This window comes from Suricata suricatta, chromosome 5 (assembly GCF_006229205.1).
Source record: "Suricata suricatta isolate VVHF042 chromosome 5, meerkat_22Aug2017_6uvM2_HiC, whole genome shotgun sequence".
Lineage (NCBI taxonomy): Eukaryota > Metazoa > Chordata > Mammalia > Carnivora > Herpestidae > Suricata > Suricata suricatta.
The window spans coordinates 49110360-49133309 of record NC_043704.1 but is presented as its reverse complement, the minus strand read 5'-3'; the positions used below and the strand labels follow the sequence as shown (position 1 = coordinate 49133309).

Genomic DNA, 22950 nt, shown 5'->3' with positions numbered 1-22950 from the left:
TGAATGGGGGGAACCTTCCTCAAAACAGGATTTCAACTACTAAAAGTAGAAGGAATGATGGAAACAGAAAACCATCATTTGGCCAATATTACACTAACAACTGTTTCAGGAAAGAACCATGGGAGAAAAAGAACCATGAATATCTGCCAATTGAGTGGGCAATAGTGTGAGAAATAGGGTACTTACACAGTCCCAAGAATTTCTCCACAAGATGCTTACTAATTACAAAGAGAAAACAGTAATTTGACAGTGGAGAAATCTAACAGACACCATTTCTTTTATTTTAAAAAGTATTATTTTTGTGTTTATTATTGATACAGAGAGAAACAGAGCCCGAGTGGGGGAGGGGCAGAGAGAGAGGGAGAAACAGAATGTGAAGCAAGGTCCAGGCTCTGAGCTGTCAGCACAGAGCCTGACGTGGGGCTCAAACCCACAAACATGAGATCACGACCTGAGCCGAAGTTGGATGCTCAGCCAACAGAGCCACCCAGGCGCCCCGAGACAGACACCATATTAACCAAGTGATGAAAATTAACAGTATTAGCCAGGGGATAAATTAACACCATGCACTCACTGCTACACTGAGGACACGGCAGTTCTGTGCTATTCTTGCCAGAAATGCATACACTGAACTTAATCATTAGCAAACAGGAGGCAAAGCCCCAGTTAAGAATCTTCTACAAATAACTGGCCTATACTTTTAAAAAAGTCTAAGGTCATGAAAGACAAACACTGAAGAAGTGTCTCAGACTAATGGAGCTAGACAGATGACAACTAAATAACGTGTGATAAGGAAGTGGATCTCTGACAGGAGACATTAGTGGAGCCAACAGTGAAATGTGAAGAAGGTCTGTAGAACAATAGTATAAGGTGATATATTAAAGTAATAATGTTAATTCCCTAATTTTGACAACTGTCCTGTAGTTATTGAAGATGTTAACATTTGAAGACATGGAAATATCTTGTTCTATTTTCACAATGTTTCAAAGTCTAAAGTTTTTTCAAAATGAAGTTTAAAATTCAAAAGAAGTACCTTCACTTAAAAGTAACTTGGACAACCCCTCCAAACTAAATCAAGCTAACCTTGATTTTTAGGGTCAAGGAACAACATTTGAAATTCGACCTTTATTTATTATTCAAATTAGAATAACTCTTACTTCTAAAATGGAGTTCATTTTTTTAATTTACTAAGACCTGACCTATTGGCAAGCAGCATTATACACATTAAGAAAACATGATCTGGAGCTAATGGGTGATACACACTAGTATACCTTCTAACACTTCAGGGATTTTCAAAGATCTGGTTTGGCAGGATTTTCTACACCACAGACAATACTTTGACAGTGGAGAGAGAGGATTTGGATTAAGTCTTTTCCAACCCCATATATTATGATGCACAGAACTACGTGCTAAGTTAGGTAGACTCCAATAATTTTTAAATCTCCCATTACTTTGGCCAACAGTCCGGAAAAGAGCAACAACCATAACATCTGTCTTTTCTTTTACGTTAAAAAACAAAAACAAAAAAACCAGCAACAATTAAGCAGAATAGAAAATAAGAACACTATTGAGTTTGACAAATTTATTGGTATTTTAGTAAAGACATTCATCTCAGTCGTTTCTCTCCCATCTTGACCTTAGGTTAATATTTGAGTCAAGAAAAGAATATGTAGGAGAGGGATGTTATTTTAACATAAACAGTAAAATGGACAAAAGTGGAAAGTTTGCCTACATTAAAGCAAGTTAAATTCATGTATCTTGATATAATTAAATCATGTAAGAACTAATAGTTCTATATACATTTCCATTGTTTTACTGGGGCTCACTCTAAGCTTAAATGCAAATGAACAAGTGTTAGGAATATATACAGGCTGCTTCTCTGGAGTTATTACCTATTAAAAGAGTTTGGCGAGTAGTTCCCACCAATAAAATAGTCTGAAGTTGCCTCCAAATTAAACATTGCAGGAATTTTCAAGGAAATCATTATACTGTATGTTTCTTTTATCTGTGACTATGCTTTTAAAGATGTGTTTCTCACATTAAAAAAGAATTCATGTACAAAAATTAAAAAAAACCCTACAATACACAGATCTAACAACGTATATGTGATCAAAGATCCCATAAAATATGTTTAAAGATGCATTTTCTTTTTATCTTCAGTACCTAAAATGTGCTTTTGAGAGGCCACTGGTTAATACGTATACATTTCAAATAAACCATAGTACTGTCCTAAAATAAGAATTCTTGTATTAAGTTCAAATCAAATTCGCTTTTACAAGTTAGTAATTTAAATTAAGCTTTAACAAAGTTACAGAAAGTGCATCTTTCTCATTTTCATCTTCATACAATGTTGTCTTTTTGGTGTTTCTACCTTTTAAAAAATAAAAACAGCCACATATTTAAGTATTATGTACATTTAAATTTTTGGTGGTGGTTTGTATTTTAAAAGAAACAGCTTCCTTATGATTTGCCTCAAGATCTGGTGGAAATACTTGCACAACTAGCTAATAACAAAAACCAAGAGAAGCACATTCAAAATACTGATTTACTTTGGTAGCAAATGGTCTTTGAAGACTAATGAAGGTAGACAAGACCCATTAAGGTGAAGTGGGCTATTTCAAATACTCAACAATTTACATAAAACTAAAAAAAAATTTTTTTAAAGAGCTAAACATCTGTACCAACTCATAGTAATGCAATACCTAGTTTTTGATGACTTGAAACGAAACAAATGCCCATTAGGAAACAAAAAAGCTGTATTTTAATTTTATCTAATGTACTTTTCAATCAATAGTCCAGTAACATTTTCCTCCCAATATAATACTCCCTCTCTATAAGGCTGTTCCTGGGAGCCAGACACTTTAGTGTAATAAGGGAGTTAAGAGTAATTGCTTACAGTTTAAATAGACAATAACTTTTTGCGTCCCTCTTAATGTGTTAATAATTGTGTCTAAAAAAATATGCAATTCTTAGAAAGGTACCATTTCTGATTTTTTTTTATTATCTGTAACCTTTGGAAACTAATCACATGAAACTACAAAATTAGCAAATGTCTTGAAATCTGTATATAAAACATAAATTACCTCTAATTTCAAACTCTCATTTATTAGTGTACCACTCAATCTTAAAAAAAAAGAAAAAAAGGCGGCTCCAAAGATAGTCTTATACCACTCTTTAAAAAAGGAAACTGTTCCTTTTAACTTTACACCCACCCCACACCCCAATTTCAAAACACATCATTTAATTGTCTTGGTCATGGACATTTCCAAGGTGAGATTTTATATTTCGCTCCCATAGCTTCTGGTTATCAGAAAAACCATGCTTTCCTTTATTGAAGGAGTTTGGTCCTGCTGATGTTGGTGTATCCCTGTGTTAAAAGACAGGAAATTTATTTTATAAGTTATATAAGGCCTTTCAAAACAGATCTGTTTAGTACCTATTATGAACACAGCATGAACATTAGAAATTCCTACACACACACACACATACACACACACACAAAAGCCTTTCTATAAGACCTATCACTAAAATTTCAGAATCAGGAGATCTGAGGAGGGACCAAGCAAATCTGCAGTTTAAACAAACATATAAGGTGATTCTGACACACAGCTAAGGGTGGCAACCATGACAGTTTTTAACTAACAGGGTCATAAAATCAACTGATGGCTTGCCTTCAGCATTCATAAAAAAATCAAATAAAAAGAAACATGAAGATGTATTATACATAGAAAGGTTCGGTGCCATTGTGGACTTGTGTCCTATTTATTTCAATTTTGTTTTACATGTTTTTAAATGTAAATACACAAACAAACAAACAAACTGGGTGTTTAGACAGGGTTCCACAGTAAGTCTAAAGTCTTACTTTGGGTCCTAATATGAAAGGAAGGTACTCTTTTCTCTTACCAGGAGGGAAAATAAGATCACTGACAGCTCACAGAATTGCTCTGCCCAAATATGCAAGAAAAGTCTGAACACTAAAAGGTCATTCTCTACAATTTTTATTAAAAAGTGTATACCTTCCAATATTCTTCATCCTCATCTTTGCTTCTGGAGGCATTTCCTCTGGTTCACTCTGGAAGGGGGAAAAAAAAGCAGAGATGACCCTTTACAGGTTTATTAAAATTCACTTGCTAATTAATAATGCTAAATTTTGTATCTAAGCCTTTTAGCATTTTTAATACTCTAAATTTTCATAAAGGGAAAAAATTATTTATCTTAACTACATTTTAAAAGGAAACATACAGATCTTGACGTGTATTGATTTTGCATAAAAAAAAATCTGGTAAAAACTTGGTATTCTAGAACCAAAACCATTTGTTTACTATGCTACACATATATATTGTGCTAAATTCTTTAATATGCACCATCTTTAGGGGCTACTGGGTGGCTCAGTGAGTTAAGCATCTGACTTTGGCTCAGGTTGTGATCTCGTGGTTCATGAGTTCAAGGCCCATGTCGAACTCTTCTGTGCCGACAGCTCAGAGCCTGAAGCCTGCTTTGGATTGTGTTTCTCTCTCTCTCTCTCTGCCCTAACCCCCACTTCTGCTGTCTTTGCTTCTCAAAAAATGAATATATGTTGACATTTTTAAAATTAATATGCACAATCTTTTTTTTTTTTGAGAGAGAGATACACACAGAAACTGAAGCAGGCTCCAGGCTCTGAGCTGTCAGCACAGAGCCCACTTCAGATCCTCTGTCTGCCTCTTTCTCTGCACCTCCCCTGCTCACTTTCTCTCAAAAATAAACATTAAAATAAAATAAAACCCTAACCACATCCTAAAATAAAATAAAAAACTCAAAACCAACCCTAACAAATCCTTTCATCACTTGCATTGTATTTAATTAATTACATAATTTGAGAAAGAGAGAGAGAGAGAAAACTCCCAAATAGGGGAGGGGGGCAGAGGGAGGGAGAGAGAAAAATCTCAACTCAGCTTGGAGCCCAACATCCTGGGATTAGGACCTAAGCCGAAATCAAGGGTTGGCTGTTCAGGGTACGTGGGTGGCTCAGTCGGCTGAGTAGCTGGCTTCTGCTCAGGTCATGATCTCACTGTGGGTCTGAGCCCCATACTGGGCTCAAAAAATTTGGCTGCTCAACCAAATGAGCATTTGCACTTTAAAGGTGAGATAAACAAGGTTAGTTTGTCCAAAGTCACAAAGCTAAGAAATAGCAAAAGAATTGAACCCCAAGGCAAAGAATCTTTGTACCTTTATGATATTGCTCCTTCTAAAAATGTCTCCTTTACTACAAAGATATTTTGAAGTTTTATTCATTAGTACTTTTCCATGCTTACATAGATGTTTAAAAGATACAGGATAAATTAAATTCCTTTTTTTTTTAAGTTTATTTATTTTGAGAGAACAAGTGCACACAACCAAGTAGGAAGCGGCAGACAGAGAGAATATGAAGCATGCTCTGCACTGTAAGTGTGGAGCCTGATGCAAGGCTTGAACTCACAAACCATGAGATTATACCTGAGCCAAAGTCAGAGGCTTAACTGACTGAGCCACCCAGGGGCCCCATTAAATTTCCTTTTAAATCTATTTTTAAGTATGTTACTGCTGAGGTAAATATTCTTTTTTTTTTTTAAGTAGGCTCCAAGTCCAAATGGGCTTGATTGAACATGATCATGACCCAGAGATGAAGAATCACATGCATGTTCTATTTACTGAGTCAGCCAGGTGACCCCCAACCCCCTTTTTAGGTAAGCTCCAACAACCCTCAGATCAATAGTTGTGTGCTCTTACCTACTGAGCCAGCCAGGTGCCTCTAAATATTCTTTCTCAAAAGACATTCTCAAGATCTAGCCTTCTAGATCTTCTTCTGGTCAAAGCTGGGACAAATTGAGCATTATAGCTTACTGAATGAAGAATCAATGAGCCTAGGGGCACCTGGGTGACTCAGTCGGTTAGGCATCTGACTTCAGCTCAAGGTCATGATCTCACGGTTCATGGGTTTGAGCCCCACATCAGGCTGTGTGCTGACAGCTCAGAGCCTGGAGCCTGCTTCTATTCTGTGTCTCCCTCTGTCTCTGCCCCTCCCCCACTCATGCTCTGCCTCTCTCAAAAATAAGTAATAAACATCAAAAAATTAAAAACAAAATCAATGAGTATACATTTACATAATTAAGAGGAAGCTCTTCCTTATAGTAAGAGACAATTAATAAATATACAAGAGATAAAAGAATGAGAAAAACCATTTGGCAAACATTATAATAACTGATTCTGGTAGGAATTCCTCAATGGATGTTAACACTCATGAGAATGTTTGTTTCTATTATTACTATTTTCTTAAATGTTTACTTTTGAGAGAGAAAAAGTGTGAACAGGGGAGGGGCAGAGACAGCAAAGAGCCTGTTTCAGGGCTCAAACTCACAAATTGTGAGATCATGACCTGAGCTGAAATCAGATGTTTAACTGATAGAGCCACTCAGGTGCCCTGTATGTTTTTTTTTAAATTACATATTTTATTTTTAAGTAATCTGTACACCAACTTGGGGCTCGGATATAAACCCCAAAATCAAGAGTTGCATGCTCTACCAACTGAACCACCCAGATGCTCCCCATATAATCTTTAATTACAGAAGATAAAACAATAATTTGAAAAGGAGAAGAATGCCTGGGTGGCTCATGGCTCAGTTGGTTAAGCAACTGACTTTGGCTCAGGGTGTGATCTCATGGTTTGTGAGTTCGAGGCCCACGTCAAGCTCTATGCTGACAGCTCAGAGCCTCAAGCCTACTTCAGATTCTGTCTCCCTCTCTCCCTGGCCCTCTGCTGCTCATGCTGCCTTTCTCTCAAAGATAAATAAACATTAAAAAAAAAAAACTTGTAAAGCAGAGAAATCTGGCAGACATCACTTTAATCAAAAGATCAAAGTTAACACTGTCAGTAATGGGACATATTGACAACCTGTGCACCTGATATGATGCATTAAGAACCTCGCATTACTTCTGTGATATTCCTGCCAAAGTAATGGGAATCTAAGCATAAGGAAACATCACACAAATTCAAACTGAAGAAAATTTTACACAGTAACTGGCCCAGACTCTTCAAAAATGTTAATGCCATGGAACAAAGACAAAGGAATTGTCCAAATTGAAGGAGACTAAAGAGATAACTAAAAATATGTTTTTAAATTTTAAAAGTAATTAAATGGGTGCCCTCTTTGTCAAATATATTTTAGATCCAAATATATATTCCATGTTACTTAACTACGTTCGGAAGAAAAAGAAAAAAACAGATGACTTCAGATACACATTCTTTTATCTAAGAGAGAAGTTAAAATTAATATCCTTTACCATCATTAACTTGTTAATTTCTCCATTTGCAAAACAGCAGTAAGTGCATCACATGATTTATAGGAATATATGGAGGATAAAATAAAGTTATATGAAAAAATATCCAAATTGTTAGGCATTCAAAATAAGCCATTACTATGTAGGTGCTTACCATTTCCAGCTTCTCTTTTTATACATGCTGTTCCCTTTTCTGTATATTGTCCTTCCCTCATACATTCTGTACATACCAAAAAGCTACCTAATCTCTCAAGAATGTTGGAGATAACAGAAAACATGGAATATTATTAATTTTAAATTTTTAATGTTTTATTATTTACTTTAGAGAGAGAGAGAGAGAGAGAGAGAGAGCGAGCGAGCGAGCAGTGCAGGGAGAGAGAGAGAGGGAGACACAGAAACTGAATCAGGCTCCAGGTTCTAAGCTGTCAGCATAGAGGCCAATACGAGGCTCAAACCCATGAACCATGACATCAAGACTTGAGCTGAATTTAGATGCTTAACCGGCTGTGCCACCTAGGCACCCAAGAATACATGAAGTAAGTTGATACTTTTCAAACTTGTTTTGAAGGGGTGAATGAAATACTTTTTTCTTCAATAAAAACTTACTTGGGTCTCCAAGTATCAAACAGATTAAAGAACAGCTGCAAGTGAAAAGGGGGCAGGAGACCAGAGCCCTGCCTGTCAGGCATCACCTATGACCACAGTAGCTCCTGAGACATTTCCACAGAATCCTACAACTCTGACAAGTAGTTTAAAAATATATGATTGAGAGGCACCTGGGTGGCTTAGTGGGTTAAGCGTCCGACTTCGGCCAGGTCATAATCTCATGGTTCATGAGTTCGAGCCCGGCGTGTGCTGACAGCTCAGAGCCTGGAGCCTGCTTCAGATTCTGTGTCTCCCTCTCTCTCTGCTCCTCCCCCACTTGCGCTCTGTCTCTGTCTCTCTCAAAAAATAAACATTAAAAAAATAAAATACATATATGATTTAAACTGAGCCTTCATTGTACAACTGAAAAACTAAGGCTCCAAAAAGGTAAAATGCTTTATTTCACAGACTTTCTATTGGCTAGTAACAAGACAAGACAGGAAAAGAGTCCAGGTCTTCCCACTGCCAGTTCAGTGCTGGCATCTAGTTACTCGGCCTCTGTTCCTTTCCTGAATTTCCATATCATTTCATGTCTTCAGATACTTTTGATTTTTATTTACTACTATTTTATGCCCTACGAGGTTGAGTTCCTGGAGGGATGTGTCTGAATTATCTTTGCAATCTCATTATGCCTAGCATATAGAAATTGCTCAAATGTGTACAATAAGTGCAAAGAATCCAGTGATAACCACAGTAATTCTTTACCTACTGATCTGGACTCCAATCATTCCATATTTATCCTTGCCCAAACTTCTCTACAGAAACCTCCAGTCCAGACAAACACAGTTGCTAGTATTTACTACTTGTCTTAGTTTATAAAAGTACTCTTTGGTTTGTCAAAACCCTGCCTAATGTTTTAGTATCCAACTCTTATTTCTTCTCTTTTATATTCTTCCCAATCATTACAGCCCACAGTGTGCTCCTCTGAATGTGTAATTCTTATCCATAATGTTTTTGGGAGCAATTACTCATGTACCCTGCTAACAATTATTATACAATGGGGTCACATCTTTAGGTTCTAAAGTCAGGGACCGAAGGGAAAAGGTCAAAATGATGCTTAAAATCCCATGTTATTTATAAGCACAAGAAGAGAGGGACACGGTGAGAGGCATGAAGGAGCTAAGACTGTCTAAGAGAATAGCAGATAAGCAGCTCATGCGCACTCTGGAACACATGCTTGATGAAAACAACTTCTAGCAGAAGCACTATTAGCTATTCTTCATGGGAGAAAGCACCACAGCTCCCTGTTGTAAGTTGAATGAATGTATGACGTCTGATCACTGAAGACTCCCACTATAAAATCATTAAAGCCAGCAGCATTAAATTTGTCTTTTCTTGGATCCTTCATATTTCCTAGCACATATATATGTATTATTATTATTTGTAATAAGCATTTGTTGATTTGGTTCTTATGTTCATTGCCCCCAAAGGGAGTTATATTTTAAATAATCCTACCATCACAAAAATAGAAATACCCAGATTTTGCAGGCATCACAAAAAGTCTATTCAGAATCACAAAGAAAATTCACTAGTACCATTAATACAACCTACAATATACCACTAACTTCAGTAAATAATCTGGTTAAAGTAAAATAAACAAAACTAGGTATCAACTTACATCTTCATCTTCATTAAAAGCTGCTGCTACAGAAAGGGTTTTTGGAGCAAGAGTTGGAACAGTTTCTTTAGGCTTCTGAAGAAGAAACACATTAAAAAGTATCACATAATGTTTACACAGGCTTGTTTAATGATACAAGTAATTTATCTTCAAAGATTCAATTTTGTTTTCACAGAAACATAGTAAGGAACTCAGAGCAAACTTTAAAGAAATTCATTTTCTCTTTTTAAAAATGTGGGTTATCAATGGGAAGCTTTAACTTTATAAATTATATGTCATTTGTTTTCATCCTGTAAAAGATTTTCTAGTCAGGATCTGTAATTTGTATCATTTAGCTAAGGAATACCTGGTAAAGGTAAAGGAAAATAAGTAGTACTCCTTTCCCACGGCAGCAAAGAATGAACTGCAGTGTGACTTGAGAACATAAAAGAGCAAGACTCCTCTCCCTACCAGCTAGCCTTCTGCCCTGTAATCTGTAAATATGCTTCTCTTCTATCTAACCTAAGTTCTTAGGTAAACTGCCCTCCCTATCCTCAACCTCTAACCATCTATTTGGTCTTCAACTCACTGCAATCAGGCTTCCTCCCTTGTTCTCCCATGGCTCCTTACTCACCTAGAATCAGGTGACCTTGAGATTCTGCAGGATCACCAATGACTGGTATGCTGCTTTTGACTCTAATCACCAGCTACTTTTTAAAAACACTCGTACTTTGACTTCTCTGACACTGCTTTTTATAGGCTATTCTAATTCTCTGACCTTTTCTTTGTTTCTTCCTGCTCCCCCCTTAAATAACAGATACCCAAGATTCTGTCCTTAGTGACCGTTCCTTCTCTGTACTTCCCTGGTCAACTCCATTCACTCCCATAGTTTTAACTACCAACTCCTAAATACCTACCTCCCAAATAGGATGACACATGCCTACTGGACAGCTCAACTTAGAGTTCCCATGGGTTCTTTAGTTTGACAGTGTTCTAAGTACCCAAGCCAGAAAATTTTTTCCTCAACTTGCACTCTATCATAAAGTCCTGAAATATTTAGTAGGTTTACATCTCCCTCTGCCTTCCCATCAACTACCATACTACCCACACCTAAGGCCTCTTAGCATTACTTGTCTGAATGACTGTTAGAAATGCCATCTATCTACTTTCAATTTTTTCCCTCTAATCCTCTATAATGGTACCAGAGTGATATTTCTAAAATACACATCTGTTTAAGGATTAAGTTTCCTTATAACAGTTCCACAGCTCCACTAGAACTTAAAGAATAAAACCAAACTATGCTGGCCCTTAATGATTTGGTTCTATGGTCTCATTTAGGGGGCTTTCCATCCCTACATTTGCAAACCAATTTCCAACTACAATCATTTTCCTGAATGTACCATGTGGCTTCACATCTAAACTACTTTTGCATGAAATTCTTTTTATTTGAGATGCCCCCTCTGCCTCCTGTCTATACAGTTAAGGCCAACTCAACCATCACTTTATCAGTGAAATCTATGATCTGAAACAAAATGAACCATACTTTCTTTTTGGAACACACACACTTTGAATTAATAATGCTTGCTTCTGAAGAAATAAAAACCATTAATCTGGAGATTATGCATAGAGACTCTAGAAATACCCTTTACTCTTTGAAAGATGTCAGGTATTTGATGTTGTACATACACATATGACACAAGTTAAGTGTCTGCTGATCCACTATCTTTTCATATAATAAAAGCAATAGTTTCAACTATTTTTTTCTATCTTACATCCCAGTCCCTAAGACGACTGATTAAAAAGTTTTACTGAGTAGGCTTTTTCAAACAAAACCCTCCCTTCTAAAATGATCAGCAATTACTAAATCATGCCAACGATTTAGAAAAAGTAGGGATTTGCATATCTAAGTTAGGGGTGTGCTGAACCACAGCACAATCTATTATCAAGAGGAACATCTATATTAAAGTGTATATGAGGGGTGCCTGGGTGGCTCAGTCGGTTGGGTGGCCGGCTTCGGCTCAGGTCAGATCTCACGTTGGTGGGTTCGAGCCCCGCGTCAGGCTCTGTGCTGACAGCTAGCTCAGAGCCTGGAGCCTGCTTCGGATTCTGTGTCTCCCTCTCTCTCTGCCCCTCCCCCTCTCATGCTCTATCTCTCTCTGTACCCAAAGTAAATAAAACATTAAAAAAAAAATAAAGTGTATATGAGTATACATGTTGAATGACTATAAAAAAAACCCACAAATATTTATGCAGTTATATCTATGCAACTTTATAAAAAAATATTAAACAAAAAGAAATCAGCTCAAATAGGAAAAATAGTCATGAATTAATGAAGTTATAAGCAGAATGCCTTTTGTTTGGAATGAATTTTTTAAAGAAAGGAATAAAAAAAACAAACAGGAAAAAGGCAAAACAACATATAGGGTAGGAGTAGGGGTCCTGAGAAACAGTAGCTCTTTTAAAACTGTAAGTGTAGCTCAAACACACTGACTCTAGTAGGAACCTGATCCCTATCATATTTTTAAGATCTTGGAATGAATATCTTATACAAAAATAAAGCTATGTGCACCTGGCAAATAAGCATTAATTTTCACAGGACAGACATGAATAAACCACTCAAAAGCAGTAATCCCAGTAACTTTAGGATTATTCTCCTTACACAGAATGTAACCATTTTCTGAAGCCAACAGTAATACACTGTTTAACACTTTTTTCTGAAAGATTTATGTGGTTGAAGCATATGAAACTGTCACTTTTGTAGGTCAAAATTGAAACTTCATAATAAGCTTCAATCTAATATTTCAAAACTTCCCAGATACTCCATGGTTAGTAACTGTTAATTCAAGGTTTATATTTAAAACAAGGGATCAAAAGTTGATCTGTCATAGGATATATACAGCTCAACATCCATTTGTGGCTCCAAAGTAAAGTGATCAGGAAGCTCTTCTTATCAAGCAATAGCTCACTAGAACTGATTTCCAGAAATATTTTTAATTACTGGAATTGAGAAATAAGAAAAAAAAAACCCTGAAATTCTTTCTGAAAATATTTTTCAGAGGTTTTACTCAACTCTACTCAATTCTAAGCTGTTACTTTATAAATTATATATTTCCTATAATAGTTGCTTCTTCCTCATATTCCAAACCGTTTTGAAAAAGTTTTACTGAGTTATAATTTATCCATACTGTTCTTGAATACAAAGCTAATAACTTCTTAAATACTTAACATGTAAGTTCATGCCTCAAAGTACCTTTTAACACTTAATTTACCATAACCCCATAAAAACAGGTTTCCAAAACAAATTCTTAAGACCCACTGTGCACATCATACAGATAAAATAACAACTCACACTTGATCCAAGTTTGATGGATATGGCTGAGGCTTTCTTTGTCGTCTGACTACCTATGGCAAATCCAAACTTGGAGATCTTTGTAGGCTTTGTTGGGAGGTCTGCAGCTTCTTCTTCAGCTGATCGCTTCTCAGCGCTGCGACTGGAACTTTCCCCTCCATTACTGGAAGAAACAGTCTTAGTTTTCACAGGTTTTTCTGCTTCTTCTTCAGGTCCTGGTGAAGTCGAAACAACTTACCAAGATGAGCTATTTTTACTGAGCAGACTGATGGGAGTAGCAACCTCAAAAAGCATCGTAATTAGGAAGATACCTCTGCAGGTGTCACCTACTGACCCAACAGTCTCTTCCACTGTGTGTTAGAGTGTACAGCAGGAACTGAGATTGTGTGGCAGTAGAAGAGGCTCCCATGAATTAACTAGCATAAAATACAGAGCAATTTAAAATTATAAACGTAGAGTTCACATAATGTAAGACCCTTCAATTAAACACTTCTATATAAGTTATACAATAATCTAATTATTTGTGAAATTTTCCTTTTTAGAAATTAAGGCCTGTAGGTTCTTCTACACAAACTCGTTTGTGAATATTAGTCACATCACAGGAAAATACATTTCATTAATAAATTCTAACACTATTCAACTATGTACTACTAGTTATACAAAGTACCTAGCTATGAATGGCCCATTATTAACAAAACTACAGTGTTAATTCAGCCTAGAGTAATTTTCTTGAGTGATGTGTGCCTCATGTACCTCTCACACAATTTTTAGAGTTGAAAAGGAAACTCAAGGGAGACCTCAAGTCATCTCCTCTTATGTAATTAATTCTATTTTGAAAGCTTGGTTATCATTTGTTTTAACAATCATACTTAGGTTCATACACTACTTTTTCTAAGAAAGATGAACTGATTATAATTTCGAAGAGTAGAAGCCATACATATGTAGATTAGGAATTCAAGATGGCTTTCAATAATCTGGCTTGAGTTTGTATTAATCAATGGTAACAATAAGTTTGTATCTTGAGTATCTTTGGTCCTTTGCACTAGAAGGCAACTTAAGAACATACTGGATGGTAAGACAGAAGAAGTTTGGTTGATTATTAAAAATTTTGTTTTCTTGCCCCCATTCACCCTATAGAATGCTTTTGGCTACACTAGACAGTTTATGAAGACAAGATGCTCTAAGCAATATATCTGACAACTGTTAAGAAAACAGGACAGTTAGCTAGAATACGGGGAAAGTAGGAAATCAAACACAAACAGATGGACAAGTAACATTAAAAAATGCAGAGACTATATTTAATCCATATATTTCTGGAATGTTGAGGTCTCTAGATTAATAAGCACTTTGAACAGAACATTTGATTTTGTTTATAGGAAAGATAACAGGAACTCTTTATTCCCTTTGGACGGGGGAAAGTTATAACAACAATGTATAATAACAATAAGCAGGATTAGGTTTTGGGATTTCCCCAGGAGACAAAGATAGTATTGAATGGTTTCTGGAGGTGCCATTCACTTATTTATATGAAATTACAAAAGCACCTTAAGAATGTTAATATTAGATAGTTGAAATACAGAAATCAATCTAGAATTTCTTTTAAAATAAGACAGTATTATGCCAACATTAATTTATAACTAAAAGCAATATTCTAAATTTCATTCTGCATTCTGTTTATAGTTTTGATCAAGCACAAATTATACTGTAGAACCCAAACAGTAATAACTATTTCTTTGTGACTGATAGCTAAAATAGAAAACTCAGTCTCTACCCATGGGAACATATGTAAACATATAGAAAATGTACTGCATTTACAAAAAGAAACTTTATATACTAAGGCACAAATTTTGTGCAAACACAAACTCTAACCCATGATGCCATAGGGAAGATTTCTGTAGACAATGCTGTAGAAAAGGTAGCATGAATGGGAGAGTTGGGAACACTACCGTTAATTAAGTAAATCAAGTGGCAGCAACTCAATTTTATTTACATTTGCTCCTTGTTGCCTTAAGAGGCAGACATTTAAGACCACCCACATTTCTGGTCCACACTGAAGATGAAACACACTATGCCCAGGAGGTCATTTCTAAACATGACTAATTCCAGATCCAGCAATTATTTTTGGACATAGTTAATAACTGCTTGGCCTTGCTTGTCTCAAAAAAAAATTTTTTTAAAGCAACTACTCAACAGCTTTAGAAAACATCCACTCTTCAGCGAAGGGATGGGGAAAAGGGAGTGAAGGAAAGTAGGGGTACTGTTAGTACTCATTACTTAGCCTTAATGGCTCAATGTATCACATGGATTGGAGCTGTTATTTTCTCTTTAGGTCATCTAACAATTACATATTAAAATATACAAAACATTTAAGAAGTAAAACAAATGGAAACAGCAATGAGAACAGAAAAATGTGACAGACAAATCTATGTTATCAATGTGACTGTTACTACAGTTTTTAAAAGTCTGAAGTTCATTAGAAGAGAACATTATTTCAACCTAATGTGAGCTTTGAATACCAACACTAATTTCAAGGTCCATTAAAGTGTTTTTCTTTAAATACAACCTGTGCTACACGTTAGCATTTGGGGGCTTTTAATCAAGAACTCCTGTTTTCAATTTATTTAATGAGATCTCTATATTTTGGAAAGTGAAAAAAATTTTAGATGACCATGGTTTGGAAATGTGAAAATTTTAGTGATATGACTTATGTTTTTGTTTTTAATAGGAATTTGAAATTCTCTTCATTTCCTATTAATTGAATCTCACTACACATCTCTCATTAAAGTCATTCAAGGTCGGAGCTTTTAGATTCTGAGGGAGAAACAAGAGTCATCTGTCAGAATATGCATACTGCAGAGAATGTGACTTTATTTATTTTTTAAAGCTTTTTAAAAAATGTTTATTTTTGAGAGAGAGAGAGAGAGGAGAGAGTGCAGGGGAGGGACAGAGACGGAGCGAGCCAGAGGGCCACTGACAGTAGAGAGTTCAATGTGGGGGCTCCTACTCAAGAACCCTGAGATCACGACCCTGAGCCGAAGTAGGACACTTAACTGACTGAGCCACCCAGGCGCCCCTATTTACTTTAAGTTTAAGTTTATTTTGAGAGAGAGAGAGAGAGAGAGAGGGAGAGCGAGAGAGGGAGGGAGGGAGAGAGAGAGGGAGAGAGAGAGGGAGAGAGAGAGGGAGAGGGAGAGGGAGAGGGAGAGGGAGAGAGAGAAAACATGCGAGTGAGCTCAGGGAAGGGGCAGAAAGAGAATTCCAAGCAGGCTCTGCACCATCAGTACAGGCCCAAACTCATGAACTGTGCAAAATCATAACCTGAACCGAAAGAATCAGATGCTTCTGAGGAACCCAGGTGCCCAGCAACTTATATTTTAACGAATATGTGATCAGTTTTTTAAAAATAAGAAAATCACAAATCAATTTAGAGCAAAATATAAATACATAAAGTTATATTAAAGTACTAGATTATCAAAGAATATTTTAATAAAAGGAATTTTATCTCGTTTCTATTCATTTAGAACAAAGTATGTAGGTTAATGTGAAATCAAATTACACATGGTACTAGTACATTTTTTCTTTTCTGTTGAATAGTTGGAAAGGTGTCCTTTAAGGACAAAGTTACCTTATTTTGAGAAAAAAAATAGCTAATAAATTTTAAGTCCATAAGGGTATATTCTTCATGATCTATTTGTATTTTGGTAGCTTCTTCATCTGAAAAAGGGGCACACAGCTACCTCTCCGAAAGGACTGACAGTTTAAATGAGAACATATTCGAGAGCCTCCTAGTGGCTGGCATTAATAAATGCCAATTTCATTCAAGTAGTTCTTAGATAACCTGAAACAGCATGAACTGGCCATGGTTATGATATGGACAGCTTTTCTAAAATTTCTATTTCAAGGAGCTACAAAAATGTAGTCAAAGGAGAAAAAAAACCTGCCCAAAGCCTTATCCACCCCCTTCTTTAAGGTGAGAGCAAGCTCAAGTAAGCAGCTTCTCTTACTGACATAAATTCATTCATAACTACTTATAAGAAAATACACTTCCAACTTACTGGACTCTACAATAGGTACTAAAAATCAGAATATTCTCTATATAAATCTAAGATAAGCTTGAAATTGTTTCAAAACAGGGACTACTTGTGACAAAATTAGCAATTCAGCACTATCCAGTGTTAAATGTTTTAGCTATGAGTACTCTGTACTAATTCATTAAAAGTATCTGACATTCGAAAATGGCTTATATGCAACAGCACTATTTTCTTGTAAAGGCAGGCAAATCCAAGGCAAACTATGACGAAGTTATTAAGGGATATTATTCTAAATCACCAAGAAGGATACCATAGTAACTTTTTATATCCATCACCCCATAGCTTTATACCACCACCACACACACAAAAATATGCTAAAATAGAAACACCAATATTCATACTACAGAGCTAATTATCCTTAACTGAAAGTGTGGTGGATAAATTACAGTGAAGTTATGCTGACACTTAAAGCCCATTTTGACAAGATATTGAACACATCTCCCATATTCAAGATACTTAAAAAGCTATTTTACAAAATTAAAAGATAATCTAAAAGCCAGGTAAAAGTCTTTAGGTTACAGATCTTTATCTTCAAACTACTAATTTTTTATATAATTTTACTCAAAAATTTCTAAGACCATTTTTGAGAGGAAAAAAAAAATCCCTAACGAGGCAGTAGTAGATGGTTTAAACTGCTGTTTAATTTTTTGTTCCCAAAGCAATTCACATTAAACATCATGTTAGTTAGGTCCTAGTAACGGCTTTCATATGCTATTAATCTGTATTTTCTCTAAATACTTTCAGGGACAAGACTTGAGGAAGTTACAATAGAGAGTGATATTTAAAACGTTCTGAAGGCATTATGATCACCTCGCACGTGTTACGTTACTCGTCTTGTTACGACAAAGAGGGGTGAGCGGGCGCCTGGAAAGAGGTTTCTTTCCCTTCATGCACAAGGCCCAAATTTATAGGAGTGGAGGATACGGAATGAAGACAAACCGTAACCCGAGTTCACATGGTAACAAAATACAGCAGAAGTCACTCTAGCCTATTAAGCCACCTAAATTTCTGTCAACAGTTAGCTGGCAAGAACCTAACTCAGAAAAAACAGACACTTAAAATATAAAGGATAGCCAACCCTAACCTTAGACCCCGCAGCTTAAACCAGCCGACAGGCAAAAAGATATTCTTTCCCTCCATCTCCTCGACCAATCGCGTCACAGGGTCGGTATTCGATTTGAAAATGAAAGAGAAAAGGCCGGGGTGGTACACCACCTCGGCGAAAAGGGAGAAGCAAACTAATTCCTACGTGTAATTCAGAGGCCAGCACCGTTGGAAACTCGGCCTGTGGCCAGTTCCTGCGGCCACTGCTCGTGACTCGTACCGTGTGTGTGCGCCTGTGTGTTTTGTGTGATGTGCGTCTCCGGTGTGGCGGCAGCTACTCCTGCGCTGCCGCTCCAGGTCCCACCCCGAGTTCGACCCTCCTTTCTGGTACCCATCTCCCTTCTCCTCGGAAGCAGGGCCTCCTCTGGGGCCAGCAGTAACCAACAGTGGCCGGCTCTCCCCCGGCAAGGAGGCGATGTGGGCCAAGATCCCAGCGGGCCGCGCCGGGCGTGCCCGGGTCTCGTCTGGGCCCAGCACCTGGCCGGGTGAGCGCCAAATCCGCCCATTCTCGTCCCCGTCCTACTCCCCCCACCCCGGGGAGCTCAAAGAAATGCCCAGAGCATCCCACGCAGCCCGCGACACTGGGGTTGTGTTCACCTCCGGCGGCTCCAGCTCGCTGCGGCTTCTCAGGCTTCTCGTCTCCCGCCTTCCCGTCCGCCATTTTCCCCGCCGCGGCCTCCCCTGCAGCCACGCCAAGGACGTCATGGCCCCGCCCAGCAACCATTGAGTTTCAGAGACCGCCTGCGAGGCAACAGCCTAGAGCGGCCCTGGAAATGAAAAAGATGCCATTTTGGAGACGGAAGTGAATGTGACATCATCTACGAGCCGCCTCTGAAGGAACGGAGGTGGGGTAGGTTATGCTGTGTCTGTGGAGTTCTGGTTAGGGACTTGACTAGAGGTTGCTTAGGTTTTTATGTCCCTGAGGAGGTATGGGAGCACCACTCCGGAAACATTGGTGGAGTTTTGTAAGGTTTTTGCAAACTAGGGTGTGGCTACATCTGAAGCAATCAGGCTCTATTCATTAGATCGCAGTGCTGGACCACCTGTGCTTTCTTTTAAAAAAAATAAAGGAGGGCCATGGGGAATTCCTGCCTGGCTCAGAAGAACCTGCGACTCTTGATCTCCGAGTTTTGAGTTTGAGCACCAAGTTGTGGTTAGAGATAAATATAAAACTTTTTAAAAAGGGTGGCGGGGTTGGGCGGGATGCATTACAAAAAAAAATCCACCTTTATCGAGCGCCCTCTTGTTTAATCCCCATAACAGTCCTTTGTGGAATTATTCTGTTGAATTTGCTTTGAGAGTGAGGCGGAAGAGTTATTTATCTAAGGTCGCGTAGCCAAGTCATAAAACTGCTTTTTCTACAGGTCGCAATTTTCCTGTCAAGGGAAACTCATTCAATTATGATTGCAGTAATTTTTGCCTTACTTAGAAACCTTTAATGGAACCCCCGGGTGTTTAAAATGAAGCCCATATGTTATATTGGGCCCCAGCCTAACTTTTTAAGCCTCATCTTCCTTTTCTCTCTGTATTTATACTACCCTCTTGTCAAATGGGGTCAATTCCTTGCCAAGGGAACTAGAGTTTGTGGGTTTGCCCTACATTAAAAAGTGGGTGTTCCAGAAAGATAGTCTCAAGGAGTCAGAACTTGGGTTTGAATCTCTGATGTGGCCTTTCCTGGCTGAGTAAACCTTGAGGGTTTCTTACTGTCTACAAATCTATGTTTTCTTTATAACACAGAAATAATAATCGTACCTCATCAAAGGGTGGTCATGGGGGTCAAATGAGATAATTTCTATATACCACTCTGGTCACTATGTATTTCCCTCAAGTATGTGTTTTTAAAAAGTCTCTGTAGATGGCTTAAAAGTTATTTGACAACAGACACAATTAAAAAAATATATTTTTTCAGGGTTCCTGGGTGGCTTAGGCAGTTAAGCATCTGACTTTGGATCAGGTCATGATCTCACGGTTTGTGAGTTGGAGTGCATATCAGGCTCTGCTGCCAGCATGGAGCCTGCTTCAGATCCTCTGTCCCTTTTCTCTGCCCCTCCCCTGCTGATTTTATCTCTCTCAAAATAAATAAATGTAAAAAAATTTTTTTCTTCACAGCTCGTATTGCATATTTCATACATGAAAAGTGCTTAGTATTTATGCATGGATAACTCCTCTGGCTCCAAGTCTGGGGAATGGAGAAAGTATCAAAGTGTGTTTCCCATGAGAAGTAGAACATTTCGGTGGTGATATGGTGCTGTAGTGATTTGAAGTCCTGGTTCACCCATTTATGTCAGTATATGTAAAACTCCTCAGCAGAATATTTTACAAAGCAAGTATTAAAATTCACATTTGTTTCATTTTCCTTAGATGAGTTAATCACTGAGACTCACATTATTTTTAAAGGGAGATATAAACATTCTTATGTGAAATTTAAGTATTTATTTATAGATGCCTGTATTTTTGAATGAGGAAAAATGAAGTTCAGAGAGGTCCCATACAGCTGTCTAGAAGCAGATCCAGTTCCGTATATCACCTGTAGAAGGTAAGGATGGAAAATAGTAATCCATTCACTTGTCAGTTCTGGGAGGTCATATGGTGCTTCTGTTGCACAACATTGTTTCCCCAGGACCTAGATTCTACCAGTTTCAATAAATATTCATTAAAAGTGAGTGCAAGCTTCAGTAACCCTCTATAAAAGAGTAGGTAGTGGAGTGTAGAGCAAAGAGCAGCAGTATTGCGTTAAGACAAAAATGAATTTAAATTCTAACTCTGTCATTTGCTAATTCTGTGAGTTTAATTTAGTTACAAAAATGTATTAGTCGGGGCGCCTGGGTGGCTCAGTCAGTCTGCATCTGACTTCAGCTCCAGTCATGATCTCAGTTTGTGAGTTTGAGCCCCACGTCAGGCTCTGTGCTGACAGCTCAGAGCCTGGAGCCTGCTTCAGATTGCCTCCCTCGTTCTCTGCCCCTTCCCAACTTGTGATCTGCCTCTCTCAAAATAAATAAACCTTAAGAAAAAAAAAAAAAGAAAAATGTTTAAAAAATGTATTAGTATAGGATTACTGAGAAGATCAGGTGAGATCATACTGGTAAAAATTGTAATACATGGCTTTGCTCATGGCAGGCACTTGCTTTGCAGGAGCTATTTTTTGTCACCTCTAAAGAGCTATTCAAATAATGGTTCAAAAAGCTGGAGACAGAAGGCAATATGGACAAATATTTTATTTTTTTTTATATATTTATTTTTTAAAGTTTATTTTGAGAGAGAGAGGGAGAGAATCTCAAGCAGGCTCCACACTGTCAGCACAGAGCCTGATGCAGGGCTTGAACTCTCCAACTCTGAGATCACGATTTAAACTGAAGTCAAGAGATGGACCCTTAAATGACTGAGCCACCCAGGAGCCCCTCGACAACTATTATTTTAATGTAGATGTTTAGTTTGTGAGGTGACAGCTATCATATCCAACATTTATTCGTGTTTACTACATGCCAAGCATAATTTGCTAGTTTATAACATGAAATCAAGTACATTAAATCATCACAACAACCATGTGAATTAAGTGCTACTATTATTCTCATTTTTATGGAAGAAGAAACTGGGACACTGAAAAGGTGAGTAAGAGGTAGAGCTGAACTTAGAATTCAGTCAGAGAGCTACAACAAAATCAGAGAGGAAAAGTAGCTGATCAGAATTTCACTAACCTCCAGTAGATTACTGTGTTTTATTTAAAATTTTTTAGTGTAATTCATATACAATGTTAAATTACTTGCAGATGTATAATATAGTATTTGACAAGTCTACATATTAGGCCATGTTCACTGCAAGGGTAGCTACATATGTCACCATCGGATGCTGCTACAATATCACTGACTGCATTCTTTATTCTGTGCCTCTTATTCCTGTGACTTGTTCATTCCATGTCTAGAAGCCTGTGTCTCTCACCTGGATTCTTTGTGTTGTTAGGTTTATTTATTTTGAGAGAGAGAGAGAAAGAGAGAAAGACCCAAGCAGGCTCTGTATTATCGGTGTGGAGCCCAATGGGGGCTCGAATCCATGAAACACGAGATCATGATCTGAGCTAAAAGTCAGACATTCAGCTGAGTGAGTGTCTGAGATTCTTAATACAGCCTTGTAATTTTATTGTATTTCCCAATACCATCCTCAAAATTGCATGTACATCAGGATCATCTGAAGGGCTTGTTAAAACGCAGTTGAAACCCTGGTACTACTGCCAAGATTTTGAGTCAGGTAAACTCAGCGGAGCCCCAAAATATGCATTTCTAACTAGTTCCCAAATGATGTTGATGCTGCTGGACTAGGGACCACACTTTGAGAACCACTGCCCAAATTACTTCACTTTCTTAGACTATTTCACACTTTCTCTGTTCTCCACAAAAGTCCATTAGCTACTCCCCTCAGCTGATGACTTTGCTTCTTATTTTCATGAAAAAAAATAGAAACGAAAACAGAACTCATGCATATTCTCACCATATCTGTGGTGTAGTGCCTCCGTTTGTACTTCTATTGTCTTTTTCTCTGTTACTTATGCAGTAGATATCATCCGTCTAGCTCATGCACAAGCTTATCACTTCTCTCACTCCATTGTTTCATCAGATCATCAGCTTCCCTCCATAACTGGGTCATTCCCAGCAGCATATTACATGTTTTTATATTTCCCATTGTTGCAAAACCAACAAAAACAGAAGACTCTTCTTTTGATCTCATATATCTCTCTAGCTCATTACCATTTTCATTCATATAGCACCCCTTGAAAGGATTATTCATATTCACTGTCTCTAATGCTTCTTTGGTATCTGGTACCTACTCTGCTACCACCCTGGGCCAAACCACTATTATCTTTCATTTTTGTTACT

General features: G+C 37.5%; 2 protein-coding genes across 5 annotated transcripts in view; one reads left to right on the top strand and one right to left on the bottom strand.

Annotated features, from left to right (window-relative positions):
* Window positions 1–1567: 1567 nt before the first annotated feature.
* On the bottom strand, window positions 1568–18765 carry PCNP (PEST proteolytic signal containing nuclear protein). 2 transcript variants are annotated; one of them, XM_029939207.1, is made up of 5 exons: window positions 18680–18765; window positions 12888–13102; window positions 9560–9634; window positions 4017–4072; window positions 1568–3367 (listed from the first exon to the last, which is right to left on the bottom strand). In XM_029939207.1, exons 1-5 carry the CDS (start codon window positions 18741–18743, stop codon window positions 3241–3243), a joined length of 537 nt encoding a protein of 178 aa, XP_029795067.1. In that variant the 5' UTR covers window positions 18744–18765; the 3' UTR covers window positions 1568–3240. The 2 variants fall into 2 exon arrangements, with proteins under 2 accessions (XP_029795067.1, XP_029795069.1); XM_029939209.1 differs by lacking the exon at window positions 18680–18765 and adding an exon at window positions 13126–13237 and having other exon boundaries at window positions 12888–13050.
* SENP7 (SUMO specific peptidase 7) overlaps window positions 18085–22950 on the top strand; it is a 177723-nt gene continuing 172857 nt past the window's right edge. Inside the window, exons 1-2 of one of the 3 annotated variants that reach the window (XM_029939204.1) lie at window positions 18085–18927; window positions 20525–20618. The gene's annotated coding sequence lies outside the window, so the exon portion shown is untranslated. Of the gene's footprint in view, window positions 19236–20524; window positions 20619–22950 lie in introns of all 3 variants that reach the window. The other 2 variants (XM_029939202.1, XM_029939203.1) reach the window with 2 other exon arrangements.